At 37.5% G+C, this 20,325-nt stretch overlaps 1 protein-coding gene across 5 annotated transcripts in view; it reads left to right on the top strand.

Annotated features, from left to right (window-relative positions):
• GPHN (gephyrin) overlaps positions 1 to 18,685 on the top strand; it is a 546,447-nt gene extending 527,762 nt beyond the window's left edge. For 2 of the 5 annotated variants that reach the window (XM_055436134.2, XM_055436133.2), the window contains 5 exons: positions 470 to 543; positions 4,843 to 4,907; positions 8,037 to 8,140; positions 16,452 to 16,548; positions 17,657 to 18,679. In XM_055436134.2, coding sequence (XP_055292109.1) covers positions 470 to 543; positions 4,843 to 4,907; positions 8,037 to 8,140; positions 16,452 to 16,548; positions 17,657 to 17,790 — 474 coding nt within the window. In that variant the 3' untranslated portion in view covers positions 17,791 to 18,679. Of the gene's footprint in view, positions 1 to 469; positions 544 to 4,842; positions 4,908 to 8,036; positions 8,141 to 16,451; positions 16,549 to 17,656 lie in introns of all 5 variants that reach the window. The other 3 variants (XM_088839525.1, XM_055436130.2, XM_055436132.2) reach the window with 3 other exon arrangements.
• The last annotated feature ends 1,640 nt before the right edge of the window (positions 18,686 to 20,325 follow it).

Below are 20,325 nucleotides of genomic sequence, written 5' to 3'. Positions count from 1 at the left end.
CTCCTCAAGGAATGCACATTAGTTCAAGCTCATTAAGCAGAACAGCATGGGATGCATACACACGGCTTCCCTGCCCAAGCACAACTTCTTAAGCCATATTTATTAACATCCTTTCTCAGACACAAAATTCTATCCTATCAAGTAATAATTTGTATGTTTATATGGTTATTTGGTTTACTCTCTAACTACTCCTATTGGAACGTTCTTTTTATGAGGGAAGGAACATTGCCTCTTTTCTTCAAGGCTGCATCTCCCTGGATATTGATTGATATTCAGCATACATATATTACACTCGATAAATATTTACTGAATGAAAATGAATGAGGAATGAAGAAATAGTTGTCATAAATCAACTTCACTAAAATAGGTGTTTCTTTTCATTTCAATCGTATACATTTTTTTCATTTAAAGTCTGAAAGTCTAATATTGAAATATTTGAAAGTAAAGTGATTATTTTTCATATTTGCAGGACTATCTCAAGCAGGTGCTGGACATTGATCTTCATGCCCAGATCCATTTTGGCAGGGTTTTTATGAAACCAGGGTATGAAAATAATCTTGTTGTCTAATATATGGGTTGGTTTGGCTTGCTTTGACTAACAAAGTTTTTAAATGCTTTCCTATTACATTTTCTATTATGGATTATTTATTCTAATAAAGGAATGTTACAGTATTAGAGTTCTTTGAAAAAGTATGTATCCTATCTGAAATGGGGATTCATCTTCTTTATTAAACACTGGATCTGGTTTAAAAAGAAGCAAAGCAACTTTCCAAACCTTTTCTCCTTTTAATTCCCATGTCTAGTTCCTTCCTTCTCTTTTTCGGCTTTCTCTCACTCAAAAACATTTTAGTATGAAAATTCTCAAACATATACAAAAGTAGAGAGTATACCCTATACCCCATAACCCAGCTTCAGTAACTATCAACATTTCTCCTTAATTGTTTTATCAGTCCCTTCCTTCACCTTTTTGGGAGGACAGAGGGTTAGATTGTTTTAAAACAAATTCTAGACATGGCATTTTAGTATACATCTTAAATATTAATAATAACAATAGCATTATTATATAATCACAATGGTATTATCTCACCTAAAAAAATAAATAAGAACACCTGAATATCATCTAATTCCCCAGTCATATTTGAAAAGTCTTCCAAATGTCAGGAAGAGTGTGCCTTCTTATATATGTTTCTTTTGAATTAGGATTTGAGTTAGGTCTACTCAAGGTATTTGGTTGTTGACTCTATTAAACAAGAATATTTAATACCTGCCCCCACTCCCACATTTTTGGTATGCCATTGACATGTTGCAAAAACTGAATCCTTTGCCCTTGTGAATAGGTTTGGCCGATTGCTTCCTTGTGGCGGTGTTTGACTTGTTTCTCTCTCTCTCCAGTATATTCTGTACACTAGAAGTTAGATCTAAAAGTTTGATTAGATTCTTATTCAGTTTTTTTCTTTGTAAGAATACTTCATGAATAGTATTTCATAATGCTTACTGCCTCCAAAGAGGAAAGAAAAGTAAACACATACCTAGACCTTGCATATGTCCTAAAAATTAATAACTTTCTGAGGAATGGTTGGAAGTTTTGTAATCCATTATAAATCCTCAAAGAATGCAAACATTGGTGTTGATAAAATATGTGTGGCCATGTCTTTAAGCAATAGCCTGTCTGTTCAGACCGCTGCTGCTCTCTAAGTCTGTGATACATAAACATTATAAAAACAGTGTTGAAAGGCCTCAGTGTGTGGGTGAGCATTTCATCACACCTCCACGCTATCAGGGACAATGGTGATGATGCTTTAGTTCAGGGTTATACTCTGATGGGTGTTCATGTGAACCCTGAGAGTAGAGGTGGGACCTTCCAGTTATTACAAGTGAGCCGTAATAGCAGAAATAGCCGGGAAATGGCATAAATTTCTAGAAAGAAGCCTTTTTTAAGTGTCAAGCCAGCCCTCCTGATGTCCCTGATTTATTGGGCACCTCATGTCAGTTCTAAGACAGAGATCAGGCTTTATGTTTAAGTGTCAAGTTAAGATAATCCCTAAAGCCTTTCCACAATCTAATAGAATTCAGAATTCTTGGTGTTGTATTTCTGTAGTTGCTCCAATATGACTGCCACTGACAGGACCTTTTTCTATTGAAGCTGTTGGATTGGGATCATTCTTACTAAGAATATTTTGTCTTAAGCAAATATGTTTATGCTGTGAGTACACAAGACTTTTTAAAATTCCTATCCCCATGGGCAGTACTAATTTGATTAGAATACAGAGACCATTCCATGAGTATGTCAATGTACTTTTCACTAACTGCAAAAATTGAATTATTTCTCTGCAGTGAGAAAGAAGCTGACATTACTTGCCCTCACCTCTAGGGGAGAAATATTTGTGTAATATCTATTATTTAATCTCAGCACCTATGATATATAATAAGTACTCATTTTATTTTTAATCTGTTATTACCATTCACTTTAGCTATAGGAGTTCATCAGTTCCTACTATTTATTCTCCTCCTTTAAAGTCTAAAAGCTGTTACATTCTGATCTCAAGAGGAAAAGGAACAACAGGTGTTGAGTTTTAAGGAAATAGCTTTCCAGATCCTAAACAGAAACTTCACAGTCTAGCAAGAAGACAATCATAATAGCAGTGCACGATTACAAAATGTTTTATTGTAATAGAATCTTTTTAAAATGAGTATCTTTAGAGAAATCACAGTACCTGTCTGCAAGATTCAAAAGATGATTTAAATTAGCTTTAAATACATAGAGGGAAGGTGTCATGTATTCCCTTCTCACTCTTAGTATGTGTTTTAGTTTGCTATAAAAAAGGAGTTTAGAACTTTAAATGGGTTTCCTTTAATTGGCCAGAATTTTATACTTGTCTGAAGATAAGAATTTAAAGTAATTGCTACTTAATAGTAGAACAAGAAGAAATATAAAAAGCTGAAGAACAATTTAGCTTTGCTCTTCCCACATACAGTGCATTCAGAGTGCAATTAACCTCTTTCATTTTAGATAGATACTCAAAAAGCATTTGGAATATTATCAACCAGATCTACCAATCACGGTTTTTGTGGGTCATCTGCAGTGAACATAGCTGTTGTCAAAATGTACCTTGGAAATTATTTTCATCACTCAGTAACAATGATTGCCAAATAACCTATCTATAAATAGATAAGACAGTCTAATCTCTGTTTTCTAAAATACATCATAGAATCAGGAAGTAAGCAAAAAAGGCCTCAGTAGCCAAAAATGGATGTTATGAAACCAATATAGTAACACTTCACAGCACACCCTATGAGACCCTTATCTAATTATGAACCATAATGTTAGAAAAACCTTGGTTCAAATCTTTGTTTCCCCATTTTGTATCTGAGTGATTTTGGCTAAATCAATCTCTGAGTCTCATTTTTGTCATCTATAAAATGGAATAATAATTGTCACATCATAGGATTTTTGTAATAATTAAATGAAATAATGGATATAATGCTTAGATGTTTCTTTAAAAGTGGTAGTTTCTATTATTATTGTTGTTATCATTCTATCAATATAACTATTACTACTCTCTGGTTCCCAAACCTAAGGCCAGTTTTAAGGGTCAGATGATGGCAGTCTCATATGAAGGGGACCCCAGAAAAATAAAACACTAGGGGGAGAAAAAGCAGAAGCAAGAACTGTAGAAACATTGCAGTGTATGCTGTCATGTTATGGTTTAAGACTCTGGTAACCCAGTATCATAGCAGAGTAGAATTAGTTAATGATGGCTGCGATTCATCAAAAATGTTAATGTTCATTGTATTACTGCAAAAGGTTATGGGTGAGTGATCCTTTTCTCATTCAGCCCATCAGTGAAAATAGTAAAAAGGAAAACAGTTTGGGTAGTTTTTTTAGTTATGTGGAAATTTCAGCATTCCCTAAGAATTTTGTATCATTCAAGTTTCATTTATATAATAAACATTTTAGCTGAGATTCTGTGTGAAGGGTAGTCGATAGAAAAAGAATTACTATTATTTACTGCCTGCCGCCTTCATGCCACTCATACCCCTCTCCAAACCCCATGACGAGGATTCTTGTCAGACCCTTAAGGAAATATAAGAATATTTTAAAATTATTATTGCTTTAAGGGCACTCAAAGCCAATGCACTGGGACAACACAGAGGGATGGGATGGGGAGGGAGGTGGGAAGGGTTTCGGGACAGGGAGACACATGTACACCCTTGGCTGATTCATGTCAATGTATGGCAAAAACCACCACAATATTGTAAAGTAACTAGCCTCCAATTAAAATAAATTAATTTTTAAAATAAATTTTAAATATTATTATTACTTTAATTTTGTTCTAGTCATGATATTTTATTTTGATGTTTCTAAAAATTCCCTTCATAGGGAAGCTTTTATGTTTATTGCTGAGTATAGTCTTAAAGGGCTGAGAAATACCCATCTTCAACAATAGGCAGTTATCTGATAGACATGTCTTACCAGATAGTCATCTGATAAAAAGAATGATTGTTACTGGTCAGCAGGAAGTAAACACATTAGAAACTTTTAAACTAAAGGGCTAGAGAAACTGGGGTTTTGGATACACTTCTTTGGCACTGTCAAGAAGGAAACAAAGTAAACTACAGAAAACCAGGAAGTGTTGGTTAAAAACAGAAGATGCTAAAAACAAATTAATTTAATTATGCTTCACTGCAGGTTATAAAGGTTTAAAGGAGAGTCAACAGAAAAATATTTTTAGAGAGTAAGTGATCTGTATGAAGAATCATATAACAAGAAACCTGCAGTATTTAATTTACTCATCAAATTGCTTAGCAGTCACTAACAAATATCTTCTATTTTTCCTCTAGCCTGCCAACGACATTTGCAACTTTAGATATTGATGGTGTAAGAAAAATAATCTTTGCACTCCCAGGTAAGAATAACTTAAATACTTTCTTTTGCTTTTTCTGGAAAAATAACCAAAATTTTTTTGTGCCCCAGGTGACCAGTCCTGTATCAGAGCACATGATTTGGAATCTGAAAGACCTGGGCTCAAGCCCCAGCTTTGCATACTGTATGACCTTGAACAAATCGCATAATCTCTCTGAAGCTGTTTCTTCATCTATAAAATGGGGCAAATATATGCTTCATAGGGCTTGTGCAAAACTCAAATTAGATAGTACCTTTCAAAGCACAATTCAGACCCTAAGAAGATAAGCGTTACCTGTTACTACATCTTTCTGGGGCACTTATAGGACACTGGTCAAAGTTAGCAGTATAAGCATCTTGAGTATCGTGCTCAAAGGGCCTTGAATCACCCCTGCAGATAGATACTAGAACAACAACAGAAATACAACATCGCATCTACTTGTTATTTTTTCAACTTCTAAAATTATCCTCTCATCTGTAAGCAATGTTCCATTCTCTATTTTTTGGCATAGATTCCTTCAGAAAATAACCTACTTATTCCTTTCAGATGTACAAGTCTGGTGGCTTTGGGATGCTTATTTGCTTTTTTATAGTTAATAAATCTCAGAGATAGAAAAGGCAGGCAAAAAATTTTAGACCTTTAAAAACATTTTTAAAGCCCCTTATCTATAAGCATAAAAGAGGTTTGATTTCTGTCATATTAAGAGAGAGGACATGTCAGTAAAGTTTTAGCTCTCAAAATGCATCTGGATACTCTGAACACCGTTATATAGAGAAAGGGTAACCCCTTTCTAGCTTCATTTTGCTTAGAAGAGACTGTTTATGTTGTCTACAGAAGATATGACTTGGCCTATGAAGTATGTTATAGTGGGAGCCTGTTTTGCCATTACTAACAAAGTGTTGTTTATCTGCCAAAGAAGTTACAATTAAATAGCCTACTTTTCAAATTGCTCCTCAGAGATTTTCTATGCTCAGCCTGAAGGTACCGAAAGAGGGCAGCAACAATTCACGTGTTCCGATTGTAAAACCAGCAAAGTGGTTCTTTTTACAAGGATTTGAAAACTCAGAATTGGATTTTGCAAGCCTTGTGTATCTACTTGTTCCTTTTTTTAACTTTTTAAACTTATTCTAGTAATGTGTTCACTGTAAAACATTAGAAAATACTTAGATAAGCAGTAAGAAATGTTATCCATAATCTCCCTTACCTGAAATAATGACCATTTTCAGGTTTTTGATGTTGATTCTTTCAGTCTCTCTTTTTTACATCGAGCAATTCATTTTTTATAGAGTAATTTTATCAAGCAGTAGCATTACAGGAATACTGTAGTCATTGTTGAGCTTTTTTTTTTTTTCCTTTTTTTTGGCTTTCCCAGAAAAATTTCCATCTGTTTACATTTTGATTCAAGAGTAAAGCACTTAATTGTCACTAAGAGTCTGCTATCCTGTGGAATAACTCAGAAAAACAACAATTTTTTCTACTGAAATAATTGTGTCACTCATCACTTTACAACTTTAAAAAAATCTCTTTTTAACTGCTTTTGTAGGTAGAAGAAAATTAAAGGTATGGTTTTAGCTAGTAATAGGCTAAACCAGCCATTGCCTTTTATTTTGATGATGAAATTAGCATCACATAACCAGGCCAAGGGAATCTAAAAGCACAAGCCATTCCCTACCCCCACTATATATATGTAGATATAGATATACACACACACAGGCACAGTCAGATATCACTGTATAAAAGTATTAGTAAAATTATAATTTTAGAACCAACAGGGATATTGAGACTCATATCATCCAAACTTTTTATTTTGTGATTGAGTGAAGTTAGACCTAGAAAGGTTTGGAACTCTTGCCAGGGTCACATAGCTTTGTTAGTTAACAATACCACACAAGAAACTAAATCTGTTATTCTCAGCTCAATCATTTTTTCATAGCCTACCTTATCTGCCTTTGAAGTGCATGACACACCCAGATTTCTTCTTGGAGAGGTACAATTGAATTCCTCAAATTTTTCTTTTAACTGTAAAAGAACTTGACATTTGTGTTATTCTACTCAGGCTGCCAAAGCAGAATATCACAGACTGAGTGGCTTAAACAACAGAAATGTGTTTTCTTCCAGTCCTGGAGACTAGAAGTCTAAGCTTAAGGTGCCAACTCAGTTGGTTTCTGTTAAGATCTTTCTCCCTTGCTTGCAGATAGCCAATTTCTCCCAACGCCTCCACATGACCTTTTCTTCTGTGTACACTCCTCATGTTTCTTTTTCTTTTTATGAGGACACCAGTCCTATTGGATTAGAACCTTACCCTTACAACCTCATTGAACTTCGCATGCGTGCTAAGTTGCTTTAGTTGTGTCCGACTGTTTGCGACCCTATGGACTGTAGCCTGCCAGGCTCCATCTGTCCATGGGATTCTCCAGGCAAGAATACTGGAGTGGGTTCCCATGTCCTTCTCCAGGGAATCTTCCCTACCCAGGGATTGAACCTGTGTCTCTTACCTCTCCTACATTGGCAGGCAGGTTCTTTACCACTGGTGCCACCTGGGAAGCCCATTTAACCTTTGTTACTCCTTTAACAGTCCTATCTCTAAATACAGTCACACTGAAGGATTAAGACTTCAACATATTGAATTTGAGGGAAACATCATTCAGTTCCTAACAGTATTCACCTTCAAATCCTTCACATTTTAAATCATTTAGTTTTATATTTTTTAATTTAAAGAAATTTCTGGGTAGGGAGGATTATGAAATTTCTTTATGCTTATCCTACTTGCTAATATTTTTTTTGCACTGAGTATGTGTTACTATGTAATTTTATGCCATTTTAAAAATAACAAGTACAAACTGATTAGTAAGGGCTTCAATGTATGGCTCTCAGGAAAGCAAAGGTAAATGGTGTTCAGCAGCTTCTGTGCATCAGAAGTCTGCGTTTCACTGGCAGATCCAAATGTTTACACACTCTGCCATTTGGTTGACTATAGCTCTATTCTGGCATCCTTGGATTCAAGGTGATTCAAAAGAGGAAGGCTAGTGGTTAGTCACTTCATTCCCTTTGCTACCTGAAGGTGTAGACATTCATGATTTTTTGGCAAATTTCTATGTGTGTACTATAAATAACTGCTTGGTTGACTTCCAGGGAATCCTGTGTCAGCCGTGGTCACCTGCAATCTCTTTGTTGTGCCTGCACTGAGAAAGATGCAAGGCATCTTGGATCCTCGGCCAACCATCATCAAAGCCAGGGTAATGTTTTCTAATGACCAGAAACTAAAACTGAAGCCTAATAACAAATAAGAATATGATTTTTTTAACTACCCAAACATCTAGAATTTTATATTGTTGTTATTCAGTCACTCAGCCATGTCGTACTCTGTGCGAGCCTCTGTAGCATACCAGGCTTCCCTGTCCTTCACCATTTCCCAGAGCTTGCTCAAACTCATGTCCATTGAGGCAATTTTGAGGGAAAATATGATTATATTCCTCTCTTCATGATAGAAAACAAAGGGAAAGGAGTCCCCTTTATTCCCTTCCCACATTATTCCACGACTCCTAAAGGGAATAATTTTCTTCAGCTAGAAGTCCATTTAGGAATGGATATATAATGACAAAATGGTCAACAGAATACTAAAATAATACTAAACCCTATGGAAGGAGGGATAAAAATTCCCTTTTCCCTAGGTAAACTTAAAGAGAATAGCAATTTATTTGATCACTTTTTCTGTGACCCCACTGATCAATTTTAAACAGTTCAGAAGAAGACAAAGAACCAGAAAGAGACTCTAGTGAAACAGAAGGAAAGGGTGACCATATTGTTTGGGAAAGTACTACTAAGGCTGAGGAGTCATACCTGCAGTAAAAGTCACTCAGAAATTACAGTCCCCTTCTCACCACACTAACTTCAACTTGATTTACTACTAGTCAGCTATGTAATGTAGTTTCTGTATAACTATGAACGATTTTCCTGGCAGTTTAAACTAATACTAAGCCAGTGCTTTTTTCTTTTAAGATTTCAGTTCAGTCCAGTCGCTCAGTCATGACCAACTCTTTGCGACCCCATGAATCACAGCACTCCAGGCCTCCCTGTCCATCACCAACTCCCGGAGTTCACTCAAACTCATGTCCATCGAGTCGGTGATGCCATCCAGCCATCTCATTCTCTGTCATCCCCTTCTCCTCCCGCCCCCAATCCTTCCCAGCATCAGAGTTTTTTCCAGTGAGTCAACTCGTTGCATGAGGTGGCCAAAGTATTGGAGTTTCTCCAGTGAACACCCAGGATCGATCTCCTTTAAAATGGACTGGTTGGATCTCCTTGCAGTCCAAGGGACTCTCAAGAGTCTTCTCCAGCACCACAGTTCAAAAGCATCAATTCTTCAGTGATCAGCTTTCTTCACAGTCCAACTCTCACATCCATACATGACCACTGGAAAAACCATAGCCTTGACTAGATGGACCTTTGTTGGCAAAGTAATGCGTCTGCTTTTTACTGAGGTATAATTTATATACACAAATTGCACATATTTAATGCAGACATTTTGAAAAATTTGGACAAACACAAACACCCATGATACCATCACCACAGTCAAGGTACTAAACAACGTCCATCGCCTCCAGAAATCCCTTTGTGTTCTTTGATTTTGTTTGTTTCATGGTAAGAGCATTTAATATGAAAACTATCCTCTTGAAGTATTTTAAAATGCACAGTACCACATAACTATAGCTAATATACTGTATAGCAGATGCCTTAGAGCTAATTCACCTTGCATAACAGAAACTGTATATCTGTTGAACAACAATTTTCCATTTCCTCCATCCCTCAGCTCCTGACAACCACTGTTCAATCCTTCACCTCTGTGAGTCTCACTGTTTTAGAGACTTCCTGTGAGTGGAATCTGGCAGTACTTTTGTAACTAGCTTATTTCACTTGGTATGATGTCTTCTAGGTATATCCATGTTGCCTCATGGGAAACAGTATGGAGTTTCCTCAAAAATTAAAAGTAAAACTACCATATGAGCCAACAATCTCACTTTTGGATATATGTCCAAAATAATTGAAATCAGGATCTCAAAGTGATATTTGCACCTGACCATTCGTTGTAGCATTATCCTCTATAGCAAAGATAAGGAAGCAACCCAGATTTCCAACAACAGATGAATAGATAAGGAAAATTATGTATATGTGTACAATGGAACATTATTTAGCTTTTAAAAAAGGTTAGTCATTGATCATCACAAGATATAATTGAATGCCTGTTATGTGAGAATATTATGGCCTATAGATTGATTGAAAACAGATATTGAAAATGATAGAACTGTGATTTATAAGCAGTGTAAGCCAGTTTTATTATTACTAGGAGATGAAAATTATAACCAGGTTATAGAAACTTTGGGAAAATGAAGTTGAAACTGATCTGTACCAGCATGCATAAGAATTTTAATGTTACATGATAAATTTCAGATGATTTGTGGGACAAATGAACTCAAGCCCCTCTCTTTTAGACTAATGAAATCAGCGCTTATAACTTCTCTAGTACTTTTAAGAGTTAGTGTCAAGCTCCTTTAAAACCACTCTTTGGAAGCTTTGACAAGACTCAAACAGAATCCAGGCCCTCAATATCAGCAGGGCCTAGAAGGAGTCACCTGGGGCCTCCACTCAAATAGAATCCCCTTTTGTCATCTGTTTTCTCACAAACTCTCTTCTCTAGTCTATGCAGCAGTTAGTCCAACCTCTCCCCCCAAGTCTCCTGGAGCTTTCACCTTGCCATTTATCACCAGCAAACGTTCCAAACACATTCAGGTTTTGGCAGTTGTCTAAAAGTCTCCTTTTGTGCCTGACCTCTTATCATCAGTTGCTTTATTTCCATAATTCTTGATAATTTTATTTTTGCTTCAGCTGCTCACATGCCCGTCCTTTTCAATGCCATGAAGTTCTCCATCTCAAAACTCACCGACTCTGATATACAGTTCAAGAACAATGGCAAGTTACCTACCAGTAGATATAAAAGAATTTAAACACCTCACCCTCTGTCCTCAGTCCATATGCCCCTTCTGGCTTTAACCCTTTTCTCATCCAGCCTAAATCCTATGGTGTGTCACTTCAACTTTTTCTAACACCCTCAATTTACTTTTTGCCTCTCCTTCCTTCTACTACAGTCACTCTAAGAATCCACAAAGTTGAATCCGTTTTCCCTTCTTTGTCCTTCATTTTTATTCCCAGGGCACTGAGTACAACTGGAGAAGAGTGTACATCTGTTCAAGTTATCACTTCCAATTTACAAATCTCAGGAGGGGCCAAAATTCCCCTTAAAGAACCTTTATATCTTGTGGATCGGCTTTTTCCATTCCTTACTGCAGCCTTCCAGATCTTCACCATTCTCCTAACGTCCCCTCCACTGTCCACATCCCCTGTGTTTTGTAGCCAGATAAGCCTGATTTGAATGATGGCACCGACATTTGATGATTTCTCTTCCTCTAATCTTGCCTCTTTTTAAATCCCTTTTCTGTCTAATCATTGTCAGTACCTCCAATTAAAATTCTTCAATGCTTCCCATGACCCCAGGGTTAAATTTAGACACTCAAGTGAGTATAGAAGGCCCTCCATCCCAAGACCTGTTTTCCCTCCAGTGTTATCTGCTTCCCATCCTGCATTCTGACCATACCAAGCTTTTTACTGCCTCCAGGATGAGCATGAGATCGCCTTCCTAGGAGGTTCTCTCCTAACCACCACCTTCTCTTTTCTCAGTTTAGAAAATTCCTTAATCATAAGACTCAGGCATCATCATGCCCTCTGTGAATCCTTTCCCAGTGTCCCTAAGAAGGCTGATTATTTACTTCTTTGCGCCCTTTTATACCATATAAATGGCCCCATAACAACATTATTATACTATATTTACAGTTAATTACTTACTATGCTAGATAATTCTTTGAGGTCATTTCTCTAAAAGATGGACAAGACAAAGAGGAAGGACAAAATATTCTCCCCTTTTATAATTAACAAATTTTGTTTTTTATAGCCCATCCAGGTTCGCAGCAAAATTAAGCAGAAAGTACCAAGAGTTCCTGTATTAATTCTTCTAGGCACCCCATACACACACACACACACAATCTCCCCAACTGTTGACATCCTATACCACAATGGTACATTTGTTACAGTCGGTGAACCTACAGTGACACATTCATTATCCCCCAAAGTCCATAGTCTACATTAGGATTCACTCTTGCTGTTGTGTATTCATTCCATGGGTCTTGATAGATGTACAATTACATGTATTGACCCCTGGGTTGGGAAGATTCCCCTGGAGGAGGGCATAACAACCCACTCCAGTATTCTTGCCTGGAGAATCCTATGGACAGAGGAGCCTGGCAGGCTACAGTCCATAGGGTCACAGAGTCGGACACGACTGAGCGACTTAACACACATCACACACTGTTGTAGTGCTGTACACTCTCACAACCCAAAACCCTCTGCACTCTGCCTGTTCGTTCCTCCCTCCCTACTAACCTTGGTCTTTTTACTGTCTCCATAGTTTTGCCTTTTCTAGAATATCATATTGTTGGAATTATTCAGTATGTAACCTTTTCAAATTGTATTCTTTCACTTAGTAATATGAATTTAAGTTCCCTTCATGACTTTTCATGGCTAAATAGCTCATTTCTTTTTAGCACAGAATAATATTCCTTTTTCTGACTATGCCACCATTTATCCACTCACCTACTGAAGGGCATCTTTGTTGCTTCCAATTTTGGCAATTATGAATAAAACTGCTAAACATATTTGTGTGCAAGTTTTTGTATGAACATAAACTTTCAGTTCACTTGGATAAATACTAAGGAATGTGATTGCTGGATTGTATGATAAGATATATTTAGATTTGTAAGAAATGCCAAAATGTCTTCCAAAATAGCTGTATCATTTTGTGTTCCCACCCCTGTTCTTCCACATTCTCAACAGGATTTGGTGTGGCCAGTGTTTTGGATTTTTGGCCTTTCTAGTAGATATCTATTGATATCTCATTGTTGTTTTAATTTCCAATTCCCTATATGATGTTGAACATTTTTTCATATGCTTACTTCTCATATATGTATCTTCATTGATATGGTGCTCAGTCTTTTGCCCAGTTTTTAATTGGATTGTTCATGTTCTTATTGTTGAGTTTTAAGAATTTTTTGTTTATTTTGGATAACAGGTCTTTATCAGGCATGCTTTGTATAAGTGTTTTCTCCCAGTCCGTAGCTTTTCATCTCATTTCATTGACCTTTCTTTTTTTCCTTTTCTAATTCTCTCCATTAGATATTTACATGTAGAGCATACCATATAATACCACACCAAATAATACAGTTTTATCTCTTGAGTGACTGCTATGCACCAGAAAAATACTCAAAGGAAGCAGAGGACTCCTGGTCCATAGCTCACTGCCCAGTTTTGAATGAGTGGAAAAAAAGTAAAACATCCACAATTTGCAGTGTTCTTCCACCAAAATATATGTGTATATTTACTCATGGTCCATCATTATTTTAATCACTGATGCTCATAGTAAATAGGTGCTTTCTTTAGTTAACTGATGTAATATACCAGAACTATAATGTCAGTACAACTAAATATATTAGTGAATAAAGTATTCTGCATTTCAGTAAAATACCACAAAAACCTGATTAGCTTCATCTCTTGCTAAAAAAGGAACAGCTCTTTGAGGCTGTGAAAAACATTCATTCACTTCAAATTGATGCAGTTCTTATTTATTAAATGAACATAAATATACTCCCTTAAAACAAACAATCCCATTTTGTAGATGAACAAACAGGTATGGGAAAGCAAAATAACTTTCCAGTTCAGCACAGCAGTTGACAGTAAGACTGGGAATAGAACCTAGGTGCTGGTATCCTCACAGTCTAGTATTTGCTGCACTGCACTGCCATCCATGAGCCAGTCAGTGCCACTGCTGGGAAGAAGCTTAAACATGTAGCAAATGACACAGCCATGTGGCAGTCCGTATGGTTTAGAACTGTAGAACACACATACCCATGGGGAGAGGTGGAAAGATAGAGATTTTTGTCCTCAGGAAAGTACAGAATCAACTCTTTTATGTGATATTACTTATGTTTATACCCTATTTTGTATCTACTGCTGCTGCTGCTAAGTCGCTTCAGTCGTGTCCGACTCTGTGCGACTCCATAGATGGCAGCCCACCAGGCTCCCCCATCCCTGGGATTCTCCAGGCATGAACACTGGAGTGGATTGCCATTGCCTTCTCCAATGCATGGAAGTGAAAAGTGAAACTGAAGTTGCTCAGTCGTGTCCGACTCTTCTCAACCCCACGGACTGCAGCCTACCAGGCTCCTCCGTCCATGGGATTTTCCAGGCAACAGTACTGGAATGGGGTGCCATTGTCTTCTCCGGGAGGGGGGTAACTTGCCCTTTTTTCTGTGCTTGCAAGCACAGAATAAATTAGGAACAAGGGCAAGTTACCCCCCTCAGTAGATACAAAATAGGGTATAAACATAAGTAATATCACTTAAAGAGTTGAGTGTGGTTTACTTAAGGAGAAACACACTTGAATTGAATTTTAGTCTAGATTCCAAAGAGAAAACCTAGTTAGAATAATTGTTGTTCAGTCACTCAGTCGTGTGCAACCCTTTGCGACCCCATGGACTGCAGCACACCAGGCCCCCTTGTCTGTCACCGTCTCCCAAAGCTTGCTCAGACTCATGTCCATTGAGTCAGTCTGCCATCCAACTATCTCATCCTCTATCGTCCCCTTCTTCTCCTTCCTTCTATCTTTCCCAGCATCAGGGTCTTTTCTAATGAGTCGCGTCAGGTGGCCAAAGTATTGGAGCTTCAGCATCAGTCCTTCCAATGAATATTCAGGATTGATTTCCTTTAGGATTGACTGGTTTGATCTCCTTGCAGTCCAAGGGACTCTGAAGAGTCTTCTCCAACACCACAGTTCAGAAGCATCAATTTTTCTGCACTCAGCCTTCTTTATGGTCCAAATCTCACATCCATATGTGACTACTGGAAAAACCATTCAGTTCAGTTCAGTTGCTCAGTCGTGTCCGACTCTCCGCGACCCCTTGAATCATAGCACGCCAGGCCTCCCTGTCCATCACCAACTCCCGGAGTTCACTCAAACTCATGTCCACAGAGTCGGTGATGCCATCCAGCCATCTCATTCTCTGTCATCCCCTTCCCCTCCCGCCCCCAACCTTTCCCAGCATCAGAGTCTTTTCCAGTGAGTCAACTCGACGCATGAGGTGGCCAAAGTATTGAAGTTTCAGCTTTAGCATCAGTCCTTCCATCATAGCTTTGACTATATGGACCTTTGTTGGTAAAGTAATGTCTCTGCTTTTTAATACACTGTGAAATATTACTCATTCATGAAAAAGAATGGAATAAAGCCATTTGCAGCAACCTGGATAAACCTATAGATTATCATACTGAGTGAAGTAAGTCAGACAGAGAAAGACAAATATCATGATATCATTTATATGTGGAACCTAAAAAAGGTACAAATGAACTTACCTACAAAACATAAATAGACTTACAGATGTAGAAAACAAATTTATGATTACCAGGGAGTGAGGAGGTTGTGTTGTTGTTTAGTTGCTAAGTTATATCGACCTCTTTTGCGACCTCTATCCATGGGATTTCCCAGGCAAGAATACTGGAGTGAGTTGCCACTTCCTTCTGCAAGGAATCTTCCCAGCCCAGGGATCAAACCCACATCTCCTGCATTGGCAGGCAGGTTCTTCACCAGTGAACCACCAGGAAAGCCCACCAGAGAATAAGAAGAGAGAAGGGATAAATTGGAAAACTAGGATGACCTATACGCAAAGAGTTGGTCACGACTGAGCGACTGAACTGAACTGATACACACTACTATGTATGTAGTATATATAAGATAGATAACCAATAAGGACCTACTGCATAGCACAGGGAACTCTACTCCATACTCTGTAATGGCCTACGGAAATGAATCTAAAAATGAGTAGATATATGTATAACTGATTTGTTTTGTTTTACATCCGAAACTAACACAACATTGTAAATCATTTGTACTCCAATGAAAATTTCAAAAGTGAAATAAAGTATCCCTTTTATATTAAAGATAAGTATATTAGTGAGTTGCTAAACTAGCACCTCAGTAAATCTGTTTACTGGATGGATGGATGGATAGATGGACAAATGGATGTATAGACAGATAAATGTATGTTGAGCTTGTTTGTCTACCTCCTTTATTTTCAGTGTTAAAATATCTGCCTTAATTTCTCAATTCATAGGTCAAATTAGACTTCAAAAATAGACTATGTATTTTTCGTCTACCCTTTTCCCTACTGCAAGTACCAACTTCTTAGCCTTCTTTTCTCTTTTTACCAGAGCAGCCCAACCTCTGAACTTCCTGTATTAAGAACATAAGATGGCAGTGGTGGAAACAATAGAATGCCAGGATATTTCCCTGTCCATTGCACTCTTTGCACAACCACCACCACCCTATAGTTTTAAGAGATGATCAAGTTTAGGAGTGATTGAGTTTGTTTTCCTTTCCTCTTTTTTCTGTAGTTATCATGTGATGTAAAACTGGATCCTCGCCCAGAATACCATCGGTGTATACTGACTTGGCACCACCAAGAACCACTACCTTGGGCACAGAGTACAGGTTAGTCATGCACACCTGCAGGTATCTCTTTGCACCCATTCTGTTAAAACACAAATTTTTGTATAATCTCCTTCCTTGAGTATACCTAATTTTGTAATTGTTGTACGTTTTTCCTTTTGAGAGATTAGATGTTAAGTTATTCCTAAACAGTGTGACATAACAGGACAAGAGAAAAAAGACTAATAATTGTTTAGTTATTCCTTGGAACCATATTTCTAGATAAACGTTTGAAATACAAATCTAGAATTACAGAAGATTTTTATCTGTTTGTTCAACCAGTAAATTCTAAACATAACTTTGGTTTTAGGAAAAGGAGGGGACTGTGGCTATGCCATGCTGAAATGTGACATTAAAGCCCAATTAGAGTATGATTCTCTGTAGCCTTTACTATACCCTAGATATTGGTAAGTTCTAAGGACTCAGAAATCAACTTTGATAATTGAGTTCTGTAGTTACCTAATGTAGACTTTAAATTTTTATCCCCAACTTCTCTAGTGATATTTTACCTGACTTTTGATGCAATTCCAGAAAAATTTAAACAAAGATCCTATTAAGTGCAAACATAAGTTAGCACAGTGAGTAAGTACATGGGCTTTGCCATCAGAGATTGCTTGCAAATTGGCCACCAACTAATTAGTAGGACCATAGGTAAGTTACCTAACCTCTTTTGAGGTGTCGAGAATTAAATAAAGTAGTTGAATAAAATGCCTACCACCTTGTCTGCTACTTAAGTAAATACAAAAGAAATGGTAGCCCCTGGTGTTATTATCATAATTATTTTAATAGGTTTTAAAAGCCTCTCTTTTAGACACACATCACACCTTAGCCTGAATTGAGAAATTCAGTGGCATTTTCCATAGTGCTGTAAGATTTTGGTTTCGTGCTCTTAAACAATAATTTTTATTGTTTATTTTTTAAAGTTCAGTGAGAAGGTAGTAGTATACAGTAGCTAGGTCACCTGAAAAAGATACTGGGAAGTCTGATCATCTTTCTTCCTCTTGAAGACCTGTGTTTCTGTTCATCAGTTTTTATTTTGAGAAGAACTACAAGGGCTCCACGTGCATACACTGTGATGCTGCTGCCACTGTAATAAGGTATTTCCTCCTAGGTAATCAGATGAGCAGCCGTCTGATGAGCATGCGCAGCGCCAACGGATTACTGATGCTTCCTCCAAAGACAGAGCAGTACGTGGAGCTCCACAAGGGCGAAGTGGTGGACGTCATGGTCATCGGACGGCTATGATGGTCACCGGTGGGAGAAAGCTTTGATGCATGTCCACATATCATTGACTGTATCCTGTAATATGCAACGGCACAGCTAGTTTTTCTGATTCGGATAAAAGTTGATCTGTATAGTCAACATCTTGAACTATATTTCAAAAGAATTTAAATACCTTTTAAAGAAAAAAACACCTAAAAATAAATCTTAACAGACAACTCTATTCTGATTATATCAAAGCAAATTTTTCCTTTCTTGCAAATTGCTTTGTGTGTTCAATGCTAGGTCTGATAGCGATAGCTTTTAGTAGACAGCGGTAGGTGCCTGCAGAACTTGTGTTTTTCTCATCTTTAAAATACAACTACTTATGCTCTTAAATCAAGGCTGTCTGCTTATTTATACTAGCGTAGGCAACACTTGGATTTCCCTTCTTAGTATGCTTCATAACTGCTTCACAGAGAGCTTCCGCTTGTTCTTTATCATGTATCTCGTGTGTATGTGCACAGTGCCAAGCAAAGAGTGACTGGGTGGCGGCCCGGCCCTGCCTCAAGGAGAGCCATCCCCGCAGAGCGTCCGGGAGGAGCGCCTCTCATCCCAGTAGCCTCGGGGCACAGTACTCTTGGGCAGTAACTGGATACCTTTTATTTGAACAAACAAACCGGGGGGAAAAATGCTTCCTTAAGTGCTGACAGCCTTTTTAACCAATACATTTAAAATTGTACAGAACAAAAAATAAAATCAAAGACTGATCTTGTACAGATATTAGTGTTACCAGCATTCATGTGGAAATCAAGAGCAAAGAAAAAACAATGTTAAACAACTCTGTACCATAACATTTTCTGTAATGATACTGAAACTTAATGAATAAAAAAAATCCTTGGTCATTATTTAAAATCCATTGTGTTGGCCTTGTTATTTAGAAAAAGAGAGAGAAGATTATTATGCCATTCTGATAGGGTGCTGCTTGGATAAAAGCAATAGTAAAGATGGCTTACTTAGCAAGGTGAAGTGGTATAAAGGAGTTTTTTAAAAATATAAGGTAGTCTATATTTTACTGTAGCATTGTTCAAATATAGATTAGAAAGTAGGGGAGAACCTGCAGTTGGTCTGGTCTTCCCAGCCATAGCTGGAGAAACTAAATTTTTCTTTCAGATGTCATAAAAACAAATCAAACATCTACAGTTTTTTGAAACAGGAGGGAAAATAAGTAATGAACCAGAAAATTGCCAATGAGTACCTGGACTTTTTTTATCATGATCAGAAGTAAGAAATGGGAAAAATCTATTCAACCACAGAAAATACAACAATTAAAATATATGCTGTCCACAATGGCTTCTTTTAAGAAAAACTTAAGGGCACTTTTCAAACGGTGGTAACCTGTACATTAATATGCTGTAGAATATAGTTCGTAAACCAAACAACAAACATTAGTTTACTGGTGAACCAGAAGCTAAATTATGGTGATGTTGAGAACAGTCCCATCACTTCTTGGGAAATAGATGGGGAAACAGTGGAAACCGTGTCAGACTTTATTTTTTGGGCTCCAAAATCACTGCAGATGCTGATTGCAGCCATGAAATTAAAAGACGCTTACTCCTTGGAAGGAAAGTTATGACCAGCCTAGATAGCATATTAAAAAGCAGAGACATTACTTTGCCAACCAAGGTCCATCTAGTCAAGGCTATGGTTTTTCCTGTGGTCACGTATGGATGTGAGAGTTGGACTGTGAAGAAAGCTGATCGCCGAAGAATTGATGCTTTTGAACTGTGGTGCTGGAGAAGACTCTTGAGAGTCCCTTGGACTGCATGGAGATCCAACCAGTCCATTCTAGAGGAGATCAATCCTGGGTGTTCATTGGAAGGACTGATGCTAAAGCTGAAACTGCAATACTTTGGCCACCTCATGCGACGAGTTGACTCACTGGAAAAGACTCTGATGCTGGGAGCGATTGGGGGTAGGAGACGGGGACGACAGAGAATGAGGTGGCTGGATGGCATCACCGACTCGATGGACATGAGTTTGAGTGAACTCCAGGAGTTGGTGATGGACAGGGAGGCCTTTCATGTTGTGGTTCATGGGGTCGCTAAGAGTCAGACACGACTGAGCGACTGAACTGAACTGAACTGTGAACAGTAAATATTTGATACTGATACTTGATATTTCCAAAGTTGAAAATCAAATGTTCTATATTTTAAATGTATATTTTCTATTTAAAAAGATAAGGTTAATTGAGGTCAAATGAAAACTCATGCAAAGAGTTCTTTACCTCCATTCATCCAAGAAACATCTGTGAAGCATCTGCTGTGTGCTTAGTATAAGGTCCAGCATGCTATACTATTTACAAGGATGAATAGGGATAAAGCTGACATTATACTCTGTCAAGAAAGATTAAAAAACATGCGCAAGCAAGCATAATATTTGATGTGTTTGATATTTCATAGTACATGATAGAATTGTAGAATGTGATAAATGCTGTTAATATAATTCAGATTTAAAGAGTTGGAGGTGTTCAGATGGGAACCTTTTTAAGATAAGATTTCAAGGGGTAAGAAATTTTAG

This window comes from Moschus berezovskii, chromosome 9, assembly GCF_049115385.1.
Source record: "Moschus berezovskii isolate FMDL1 chromosome 9, NW_MosBer_1.0, whole genome shotgun sequence".
Lineage (NCBI taxonomy): Eukaryota > Metazoa > Chordata > Mammalia > Artiodactyla > Moschidae > Moschus > Moschus berezovskii.
The sequence above is the reverse complement of the archived record's forward strand: the minus strand, read 5'-3'. Positions and strand labels throughout refer to the sequence as shown.